General features: G+C 29.9%; 3 protein-coding genes across 3 annotated transcripts in view; 1 reads left to right on the forward strand and 2 right to left on the reverse strand.

The window, feature by feature from the left end:
- Positions 1-4,968: 4,968 nt before the first annotated feature.
- On the reverse strand, positions 4,969-7,841 carry LOC107468351 (uncharacterized). Its single transcript, XM_016087622.3, has 8 exons — positions 7,536-7,841; positions 6,451-6,488; positions 6,137-6,217; positions 5,931-6,014; positions 5,802-5,836; positions 5,576-5,661; positions 5,298-5,363; positions 4,969-5,220 (listed from the first exon to the last, which is right to left on the reverse strand). The coding sequence occupies exons 1-8, from the start codon at positions 7,600-7,602 to the stop codon at positions 5,186-5,188; spliced, it is 492 nt and encodes a 163-aa protein (XP_015943108.1). The 5' UTR covers positions 7,603-7,841; the 3' UTR covers positions 4,969-5,185.
- A 1,396-nt stretch (positions 7,842-9,237) lies between these two features.
- On the forward strand, positions 9,238-10,275 carry LOC107468322 (uncharacterized). The gene is made up of 2 exons (XM_016087589.3): positions 9,238-9,383; positions 9,859-10,275. The coding sequence occupies exon 2, from the start codon at positions 9,862-9,864 to the stop codon at positions 10,069-10,071; it is 210 nt and encodes a 69-aa protein (XP_015943075.1). The 5' UTR covers positions 9,238-9,383; positions 9,859-9,861; the 3' UTR covers positions 10,072-10,275.
- A 246-nt stretch (positions 10,276-10,521) lies between these two features.
- The window catches only part of LOC107468214 (cyanidin 3-O-galactoside 2''-O-xylosyltransferase FGGT1-like), a 1,402-nt gene continuing 878 nt past the window's right edge, over positions 10,522-11,045 (reverse strand). Inside the window, exon 2 of the mRNA XM_052255250.1 lies at positions 10,522-11,041. Coding sequence (XP_052111210.1) covers positions 10,584-11,041 — 458 coding nt within the window. The 3' untranslated portion in view covers positions 10,522-10,583. The remainder of the gene's footprint in view (positions 11,042-11,045) is intronic.

Consider the following 11,045-nt stretch of genomic DNA (forward strand, 5'->3'; position numbering starts at 1 on the left):
ATCTTTGTATAATTTGTATTTGAGCAAAGTGGAGCGGCAACCGAAGAGGGTGAGAAAAGAATACAAGTTTTGTACTAAACCAAAAACAAAGAAACAAAAAGTTTAAATGAAAATATAGCATCCTCTTCTATTTCCTACTAGCTAGGATTTAAAAAAAAAAAATCAAAGTGATTAAGATTAAAATAAATAAATAAAAAAAATCAAAAGTCATTGCAACGTCAAATTAGAGGAGAGACTCTACTTCACGGAAGAAAAGTGAGAACGCTAAATTAAAATTATTAAGATAAAGAAAGCCATCAGTGTGGTGTATCTATATACTATTCATTATTGCATGTTGTATTCTTAGCTTCACGTAAATTAAATATGATGAACAACTTTTTGTCTTAGTGACTGGACGATATGTTCTAATAATAAAGTATTAGAAACGTTTAAAATATTTTTTTAAAAAATTTTTTTAATTATTAAAATTTAACATATATAATCGATTAAAATATATTATTTTTATTAAAATTAGATTAGACAAATCGGTTTGATTGAAAAACTAATGAACCAAACTTTGAATCGATATAAATATATATATACTAAATTGGTTTTTTTGGGTGTAATCCTGTTTTGATCCTTAAGGTTTAAAGTGTTCTATTTGAATTCAAAAAAAATTCATTTAGCTTCAATCTAGTCTCACTGTGAGGTTAAAATTAAATAATTAATGTAATGTCCTACACTAATGCATCTACTATTGATTTTGTGTTTTTAGAATTTGTACTTGTTCTCCAAATTATCGACTTTGTTCTTATACTCATGTAGGACATTTCGTTAATTATTTAATTATATATAGTAAAAGTATTGTAGTTATTTTTTATAAAAAATATTAATTTAGATCGATTCAAAATTTGATTTACCAATTTTTTAGTTAAATCGATTTATTCGATTTAATTTTAACAAAATTAATACAATTTAATCGATTATATATGTTAAATTTTAGTTACTATAAAATATCTTTAAAAAAATATTTTAAGTATTTTTATGTGAATAGTTTTCTAGAGTCTAGAGTAATAATGTGAATCCTACGGCAAATTGCATTTTCTTTAACAAAAGCCGCATAGATTATTATTATTCAAATGATGTTGGAGAAAGGAGTTGGTCAAATCCACCAATATAATTACTATAAAAAAGTATGTAACATTTTTTTTGGTTCATGTATAAGCTGTGATTAAGGGGTCAAATTAAACAATTTCATACGTTGATCGGTTAGCCGTGGCCTAGTATATGGAAGAAGTCATGTTAGTTCATGAACCTACAGAAATAGTCCCATTCAATCTAATGTTTTTACTGCTTTACAAATTTGAATTTTTTTTTTTAATAATGTTTTCGTCACTCGTGTATTATCCTTCGTTATTTAATGAAACTATTTAGTATGAGATGATAAATATTGTCATGTGCTGCAAATATCCAATCCCCACATTTGATTATTATTATTATTATAAAAAAAAGTCAAAAATACAAACGCAGTCATATTTTTGAAATTTCATAAATAAATGTTCAAGTTGAATTTCATGTTGGATAGCTATTTTAATTACATGGCATCAAACAGTGACATATATATAATTATATATTGAATTCCGGCCCCCTTTTTTTTTTGTTTTTGTTCTTCTAATATACATCAAAAGAAAAAAAAAATATTTAAATTAGCGACGAGACATTAAAGGGCAAGTTAAATGACAGTATAGTTTTCAATCCAACCTTTAAAATTTAGGATTCTAAACAACAAGATGTTTTATAGAAAGACAAAAAATTACTAAAATTTATTTTATTTAGTATTTATAAAATTTATTTTATTTACTAAATAAAATAAGTTCTAATTATTAATAAACTTTAATAATGTTTTACTATTTTTTTTTATTATCAGACTTTTCCGTTTGTTACTTTGTTATTTGCCTTCAAACTTAGAGAAAGTAATTAATATAGGAAGGGAGGAAGAAAAGTGGCACGACCTAATTTGAATTTCAATAATTGAAGATGAGTTGGTAGGTAACGATGCAGATATATGCAGTTAAGACTTGTAATAAATACTCTAATCATATGGCACATGGATCAATACAACCTATTTTTCTCCAGTTTTTATTATTTGGTAATATGGATATTATGATATATATTGATTAAAAGGACATGCATAATTTGAGGCTAATTTTTTTTTATATTGTTTAAATATATGTGTAATACATTATTATTGGAAGATTGAGTGTTTTTTTTTTATATGGTGTTTTATTCAAATCGGATGGTCCGATTTGTTTGAAGAGAAAAATAAATTACAAATCGGAGGGTCCGATTTGTTTGGAGGAAAAAATTAACTACAAATCGGAGGGTCCGTTTTGCATTTTTTAGTTTTTTTTATTTTTTAAAATAGAAATCGGACGGTCCGATTTCAACATTAAAATATTTTTTTTTTCGAATTCACAAATCGGACCGTCCGATTTGTGATTGTTTGTTTGAAAAAAAATAAAACAAACAAATCGGTGCATCCGATTTGTTAACCCCATACTAATGTGAAACACACTTCTGTTCCCACCTTCTTGCTATACACTTCTCTCTCTTCCACATAAAAAATAACAAGCTATAATTTGATGCTGACGTATATGATCTGTCCTTGTACTTTTTGTAATTAATTAATTAAATAATGCTTTAAGATTTTTTTTTTTTGATAAATTAGACAATTTTAAATTTTAGGTACTACAATATATTTATATTACGCACTTATCTATATAATATTAAAGAATTTATATTCAATACTTGATATATTTGCCAAAATTTAAACCTAAATACAACGTATTTAAAAAAAGATGTTCTCATAAAGTTGTAGAAAATGTCTTTTTTAAAGATATTTTTTAATAATTAAAATTTAATACATATAATCACTTAAATTATGTTATTTTTGTTAAAATTAAATCAGATAAATTAATTTGACCGAAAAATAGTGAATCAAATTTTGAATCTGTCTAAATTAATATTATTTTTTATAAAAAATGACTACAAATTTTGAATCTGTCTAATCAAATTTTTCTTTATTGTTATAGGGTTAGAATTTAAAATTTTCAAAATTAATATATATAATAGAAGTATTTTAGTTATTCAGTCTAATTTCAATAAAAATAATACAATTTAATTGATTATAAAATTTTTAAAAAATATCTTTAAAAAAAAAATATTTTTAAGATCTTTATCTAAATAATTTTTTTTAAAAAAATATAATTTTACCAATTGAGTCTCAGCCGTGTATACTTCAAGGTTTAAACTCCCACAATGGGCGGTGTTACATTAAATGGATGTTGACTGAAGTCGAATCACAACACCCAACTTGTACACATTATTTTCGCTGATCAAATTGAACTAAGAAGAAACATATGCAACCAGTCAAAAATATGGATGATGTGATAAAACATTACAAGTTATCATCACATCAAAATGCTAAAGTTTAAGCCAATCCTAATTAATTCATGATTGAGACTAGTTATATATGCTGTTAAAACTATGTTGAATCCTTAAAGACAAAAAAGACAATTATTAGTTATATCATTTGACATAGTTTAATCAAAGTGGGATTGGAGTTTTATACCAGTGATTTGGATAAAAGAAATGTTATTACAAATACCATAAGCTGCAATTATATTATATCATATGTAATAACTAGTGTATCATGTTTGAAGGGAAGCTATATATATGATGATATTAATTGAGATTAAGTTGTAGACTACTATGTATGGCCTAATGATTAATGAACTATATTGTAAGGTTCACTTTTGATTTTGAACTTCCTATGAATTTGTGAATTAAGTTTTCACTTGCCGGCCTTCTTTTTTTTTGTTGCCGGCCTTGCCCACTTTCATGTCGTTATGATCCTTTATCCTTCCTTACAATGCAAAACTCTATAATAATAATAACAATAATACTAATTAATTAATTAATTAATTAATTAATAATACCACCATCTTTCGAGTGCTATACATTTCTCAAACAAATGGCAGTTTATAGAGTAAGTAAATACCCTTTTAATTTAAATTGGATGGATGGGATAAGAGAGACTCCAACTCTAACAAGTTCTCAAACTATTCTTGTATTATTCGCCTCTTAAAGTTTAGGTATTTACGTCATTCCCATATTGAGTTATATTTTCTTTCTTATATGAATTTATTTATAGTAAAAGATAAAACTAAACATCAACATTGACACAACTTAGGATACTGTAGATAGCTGGATACATTAAATTACACCCAAAAAAAAAAAGCTGGACATAATGCCAGAACAATCAAGGTAGCAAGTAATGCATTTGCTAAAGAGGCTTGCTTAGCTGTTATGTGTTATTATGCTTAAATCTTTGTTGATCATGTTCCTAGCATTAATGAAACCAGTGGTTGTTAAAGAGGTCAAGATACCTAAATAAATTCATGGTATTTGGGTATGGTCCATGTAAGGTATGATAATAAGTAATAACGCATTATCCCTTAATCAGTAGTTACTCAAAATGAAAATAAGTTATGTGATTATGTGATCAGTAGTTACTCAACAGAGAACATAGCAACGTCCCCAAGAAAAAAAAAGAAAACCATCTCAAATAGCTGAATAAGGACAGACCAATGCAAAGCACCCATGCTGCATGAAGTTTGGTTAAAGGCTGATCCCAAAGAATATAAGGTAGACGGTCTAAAGTGGCTAATTCTACTCTATTTGAATTTATAGCCAAAGTAATATATCCCGAATAGGAAAATGATAATGTCACTCTAATTTTGATAATACCAATCCAAACGTTTTTTTGCATTGTATATTTGCAAGAATTTATAGAATAAAAGAATGACATTATCAAAATAGGAGTAAGAATATTCATTCATTCTCCAAATGCAATAATACCCTACTCTCTAACAAAAACATTTTGGTTAACAAATAGAAGGGTAGAGGGCGTGGAGGATACTGCAGAGAAAGAGAAATATTTTCCCTTGGCTTGATGTAGGGAACCCTTTTATATAATAATAATAGTAAATATTTCAAGCCAAATAATTGCATTACATGTTAACAACTTGGAATGGTTATCTCCATTATAAAGCTAAATGGACACAATATTGTATTGTAGTGTAGTGAGAGCACAGATTCCTCCTAATTGGAGTAAAACCAGGCCACACAGCAATCTCCACGAAATTCACTTGCGTGCTTCGGCTTTCTTCTGCTCTTTGGCTGAAACAGATTGAATCCTCGGTTCAAAGACTTTGAAATCACAAGAGTTGGCAAAACAAACAGCCATTAGAGCTTACCAGCTTTCTCTTCTTCTCTCTTCTTAGCTGCTTCCGCCCTTTGCTGACGTATAAGAGCTAAACGTTCTGCATACCAAAGATAGAAACATTAATCATATGCATTTTACAATTAAGATTCTCATGATTTCTCCCAGCAAAACATATCTATTTCAGTTAAACTACTCTAGCGTACTCCAATCATCAAAACTTGTACACAAGCAACCATAAACATAAGGGGAAGAGGAGCAAGAAAAAAATGTACGCAACTAGAGAAACTATTTCAAGAGCTATAGAGGTACCTAAATCTTTCCTTGCTTGTTCTGTTTTTCCTTGCTCTTGCAGCCGCATGTAGCGTTCATGAGCTCTCTGTTTCTCTATCTCCTCTCTGCAAAAAGGTGGGAAATTTTATATATAAAGAAAACTTCACAACTTTCACCAATATGGAAAAAGCAATTAGACAAATAGAATGTCCAGATCTCCTTTAACAATCTTGCTTTAACAAGAAGCAAATAAAAAATAACAAACCTTTCACGCCTTGAAAGTTCAGTAGTTTTTCCAACCTGCACCGACCGAAAAAAATTAGCATTATACTTAGCATGAAATTTATTACAATAAGATGTCAGTGTAAAGATCAAAAGGGAAAGTTGAACTCACATCAACATCTCTAGCTTTCAAGCTCTTAGGCTTTACCAAGTTAGGATTTTCAATCTCAATAATCCCTTGAGTTCCTTTACTCTTCTGCATACATTATATGGCAACAGGACAGTCAATTTCATACTTACGAGGGCATACTGCAGAAGCAAACAAAAAGACACAAAAAAGTGAACAATTCAGGAAAATTTATATAGTAGTATATTAACTGTGGCTTCTTCTTCTTCGGATTCTTCCCCAGATTCATCCTCAGACACTTCCTTGGGTTCTTCTTCATGCTCAGCTTCTTTCTAATAAAGTCATCAAGAAAATGATCAGGTTAGTAAAATTTGGTTTGCAAAAGATATCAAGAAAATGGAAACAGCTTAATTATAATCATGTACAATTGTACATTGTATTTCTTTAAAAACAAATCACCATAGGTAATCCAAACTGACAAAATTATTCTGTGTAAAGTGAACAAATGATGTGTACTTGAGAGAAAGGAGAAAGAGGGGGTGGGGAAAAGGGTGTAGAAGAAAACCTGTCTAAAAGTTCGAGGACGGTTAGAGGTTCCAGCAACTGCAGCAGTCAAATGAAATATTGAGTTCTCAAAAGTATTCTTTATGAAATTAAGAAATATCTCTTCTGTTTCATCTCTTTAAAGGAGGAGAGGAAAGAGGTGTTGGTATCACAATCTATCTTGTTATTTTAAATTTTAAACTTTTAATACAGCTCAGTTTTGCATTTAGAGAATTGGGTTATAACCTAACCAATTAAACAGTGTAGTATATCAAAAGAGTATAAATCATAATGGAAGCTTTTGTCTTCTAAAACTTAAAAGGATAAAAAGGGCTGATAAAAGCTGTCATCAATCCTAAAAGAGAGAATAAAATTTACAGGATCTACTACCACTTTCGCAAACAAGTTCCTACATGATTTACCAGTCTCACATAGTCACATAAACAATCTAAGCCACAACCATAATCATGTTTGAAATGCCTAAACAACAATCTAAATCAGTTCTCCCCAGCATAGCCAAATTTTGAAATGGTTAACAAACCTTGGAGGGAAAACCAAAATTCTATTAACAAACCTGGCAGTTCTATTTCCTTATGTGTTAAAACTCATAGTGAGGCAATGTCGCCTTCATGGTAGCCTATATAGAAACCAACCACAATCATAGGCCAAAAAAGTGACAATCTCAGCAACACTACACAATCGTTAATTTTCCATTTTCATCACAAATTATAATATTTTTCATATTTATTCAGGGCCCTAACTAATGCTTATTTCATCTATAGTGCCTCTTGTAGCTTCAGATAAAAGAATTAACAGCATAAACCAACTATGAACGCCAATTTGAATTTCATTCAACATAAACAGTATATTCATTAATTATCAAAATTCACAGTCTATCCAGATCTAACTACAAAACGTCCACATAAAAACAACACACACTTACTTCAATTTTATTGAATCAATAAACCAGCTACATAAAAACTTAGCTCAAAATCACAATTTGCAACAAGCTGAATAGAATTTCACTGATTTTGAGAAGAAACGACAACAACACCAACAGCGGGAATCAGACGGAAAAGAATAAAAGGGTTTGAGAATTGTGCTTACGGAGATCCTCCGGCGTGGAGAACTGGCGGCGACCGGTGGGCTTGCTCTTATATTTTCCCCTTCCCATCGCAGTTCCAATTCAATAATACCAATCACTCACACACTACGATGAGATTAGAATAATGCTACTCTTCTGCAGCAATCGTTTATGATCAAATAGAATAGAATGCTCAAACCAAAAAGGGGATGCGCTTTCTTTCACTTTATTCCAAATTCCAATCTTTTCTTTTTTCAATCGTCAAAAACCCTAGTTGCGTTTACTCCATTACAAATTTTGATGAATCCAATTCGGAATCTGTATTTCCAATTTCCAATTTTATTTTTGGGAAAGGACATGCCTGATTTTTTTAATTTTTAATAAATATCTGACAAAATTTAAATAAAAAAAGTGATTGACTTTAATAAATGGAAGATAATTTTTTTGTCTATTTGTCTTTTATGCACTAAATAGAACTAACTGACATGGATAAAATGGTGTCTAGATATTCTTTAGGGTGGCACGCTGAAAGAGGAATAAAGTTCGAATGACAAATAAATCATTAGCGTTATTTTGTAAATAAAGTTCGAAAGACAAATAGGTCATTGAGAATTTAGTTCAATATGCTTCTATTATGAGAATTTAGTTTATAAAATTATGCTTGTATTTTGAAATTTAGTTAACTTGTTGTATTCTACAATTTAGATTATTTGTATTAAAATTACAGAAATTATACTTGTTCCGTTTCTACTTTTCTTTAATTGCATTAGTTCAGTTTTCTCACATTAGTTAACTAATTTGTGTATTATATTAGAATTTGTTAAATTACATTAGTTCAGTTTTTAGGGCATTAGTTAACAACTTAACATCAGTTTATTTATACATCAAGTTAGCATTAATGTATTTATGTATTATATTAGAACTAGTATTTTTATCTGTAATAACATTACGGGAATAACATTTTTTTAAAATTATAGTTCACTTTATTCTGACAGTATAAATTATGCATGGCACAAAAGATTTATAAAATAAAACTTCTTTTACAAAAAAGTCGTAAGTTGACAAAAGTCTCTGATTAAAAAGATCAAGATATCTGTAGATAAAAAATTAAATAATAAGATTTTTAGTTATTATTTTTATATGAAAAAGTTTAATTTTTTATTAATAATTAATTTTAACATTCGTTATTTAAAATTTAAAATGATTTAACATGTTTATTTTTACATTTAAAATATTTTAATTGTAAAAAAAATCAGATGACATATTTTGATTTGTCAAATTACTAATATAAAATATAAATATACATAATATATGTATATTTTAATTAGATAGTAATATATGATACATATAGAAGTGTAATGAACTAAATTATCAAGGATTTATTTGTCCTTCGAACTTTATTTGCAAAATAACGTTAAGAACTTATTTGTCCTTCAAACTTTATTTCTGTTCCAGCGTGGCACCGTAATAAACACCTGGACACCGTTTCATCCACGTCAACCAGTTTTGTTTGGTGTATGAAAAACAAATTAGATAAAAGAATTAAATTGTCCTCCGTTTATTAAAGTTAGAAATTTTTTTGTATTTAAATTTTGTCAGAAATATATTTGTCAAAAATTTAAAAAATCATGATTTATTTGTCTTTTTTCTTTTATTTTATTTTTTTCATAAAACTTATTTATTTATTTTTCGGGGTATTGTTTCTAAACTCAAATGGGCCCAAGAGGCCCAAATTATGTCCAAGGGACCTAAAACCTGTTCTTCGTCTTCTACGTCGGTAATTGCAGAGTGAGGAACAGATTTTCTTTTCACACAGTTCGCAGTCCAGAGAATTCAATCTAATCTTAGTGCTGCAGCAACCACCATTTTAGGTAAACCTCGTCATTTGTTTCAATTTGAACTTTTTCTCTCGCTATTTTTTTTTCCCAGCTGCTAGAATGAGTTTGGTTGTGCCTTTATGGGTTGCTTGTTGCAAGTTCCGCTTTTTATTTTCAATTCCTGAAATTTATTCATTGTTCTTCTGGAGCTGTATTCTTGGTCTTACAGTTCCTAAATTTTAAGGCAAGCCTTATTCGGTTTTTAGCTCTGTTCGTGGAGAGACATGGTTATCGATCTTCATTCATTATGTCCAATACAGAAATGAAAAACAATAATTGATCTGAATTATTTGTATTAACAATTATTATTATCATTGTTATTTTGTTTTTGGATTTTGGGCGGGGGTTTGGCTTTTGGTGGTGGCAGGATGGTCCAAAATGAAATTCTATTTAGCGTACCAAGTGTTTGATCAAATGTGTGTATGGTGTGTCCGTTGTTGATAAGCTTCGATGTATTGCAAATTGGCAGGAGATGAAGAAGGGAGTGCACCCGCAGAAGCAATGGATAAGCTATGTTACACAAACGGGTAGATTGATGCATGTCATGATGACAAAGATACACCCTGTTGGCAAAGTTTACCACTTCCGGGCAAGGCGTCAGATGGCCGAGAGTTTGGGGCAGATTGCCAAGTTCAGGCGTCGTTTTGGGCTAGAAAATCCAGAAACCACTCCAAAAAAATGACGTCCTCAACAAGAAGAGGGAGAGAAGTTTCTTTGCCTCTATATTAAAATGCAAGTTCAAGGAGAATAAGATATATACTTGATGATACTCTTAATCTGGCTTTTTGTAGAATTCATTATAGATTTATATATCAAGTTAAAACTGCTGAAACATTTCATTTTTCAGTTAATATCAAGTGATGTCGTGAGTAGTGCATTTTATCTAGTTATCCTGGGGCTAGCATACACTGATATTTATTAGCTACCTTTGAGGCCTTTTACTTTACAAGGAAACACACTATATCCAATAATTGGGAGATGAGATATGTAGAATGTTATGATATTTATGGCACGGGATAAAATTCTTAACAGCAGAATCTGATTTTAGTCTACTATCTAGTATCTAGTCATATTCAACTTACACCCCAAAGAATCACATTCATTTTTGTGATTACCCATTATATGTATTCCCAGCTCATATGTAAATGCTATTTATTCATCTAGTGGCTTTCAATATTTTTAATAATGTCTAAATCAAGACTTGAGCAGACTATGCAGCTTCTGAACCAAATCATCCAAGTAATAGTTTTCGAGCCCCTTGCTGAGTAGGAACTCCCTCCATTTGCCATGGTTCTTTCTCACAACTTGTCCCACTTCATTATTAGTGTCCATTACAGTTATCACAGCCTTGCACACAGCTTGCCTAGTAAATAGTCCATCATCTGCACTTTTCTTAACCTCTACTCCTACTTTCAATTCTTCACTCATTATTCTTGCATTAATAAATTGATCTCCTGCGTGAGGGAGCAGTACCATTTGGCACTCATTTACCATGGCCTCTGTTAATGATCCAGAACCACAATGAGTTACGAAACAACCCACGGATGGGTGGTGCAAGATCAATTGCTGTTGAACCCAATCTCCATAAACCACCCCTCTTCCTTTTGTTCTCTCAATAAATCCTTCAGGCAAAGCTGACTTCACTGTTTCTGCTCC

The sequence above is a fragment of the Arachis duranensis genome, chromosome 10 (genome assembly GCF_000817695.3).
Source record: "Arachis duranensis cultivar V14167 chromosome 10, aradu.V14167.gnm2.J7QH, whole genome shotgun sequence".
Classification (NCBI taxonomy): domain Eukaryota; kingdom Viridiplantae; phylum Streptophyta; class Magnoliopsida; order Fabales; family Fabaceae; genus Arachis; species Arachis duranensis.

Excerpts from the sequence above, each read along its gene's own strand:
- LOC107468351 (XM_016087622.3), bottom strand. The coding sequence starts at position 7,602 with ATGGGAAGGGGAAAATATAAGAGCAAGCCCACCGGTCGCCGCCAGTTC. Across the intron at positions 6,489-7,535 it reads CTCCACGCCGGAGGATCTCC|TTGCTGGAACCTCTAACCGT; the intron begins GTAAGCACAATT and ends TGACTGCTGCAG. Across the intron at positions 6,218-6,450 it reads GTCCTCGAACTTTTAGACAG|AAAGAAGCTGAGCATGAAGA; the intron begins GTTTTCTTCTAC and ends TGACTTTATTAG.
- LOC107468322 (XM_016087589.3), top strand. The coding sequence starts at position 9,862 with ATGAAGAAGGGAGTGCACCCGCAGAAGCAATGGATAAGCTATGTTACA.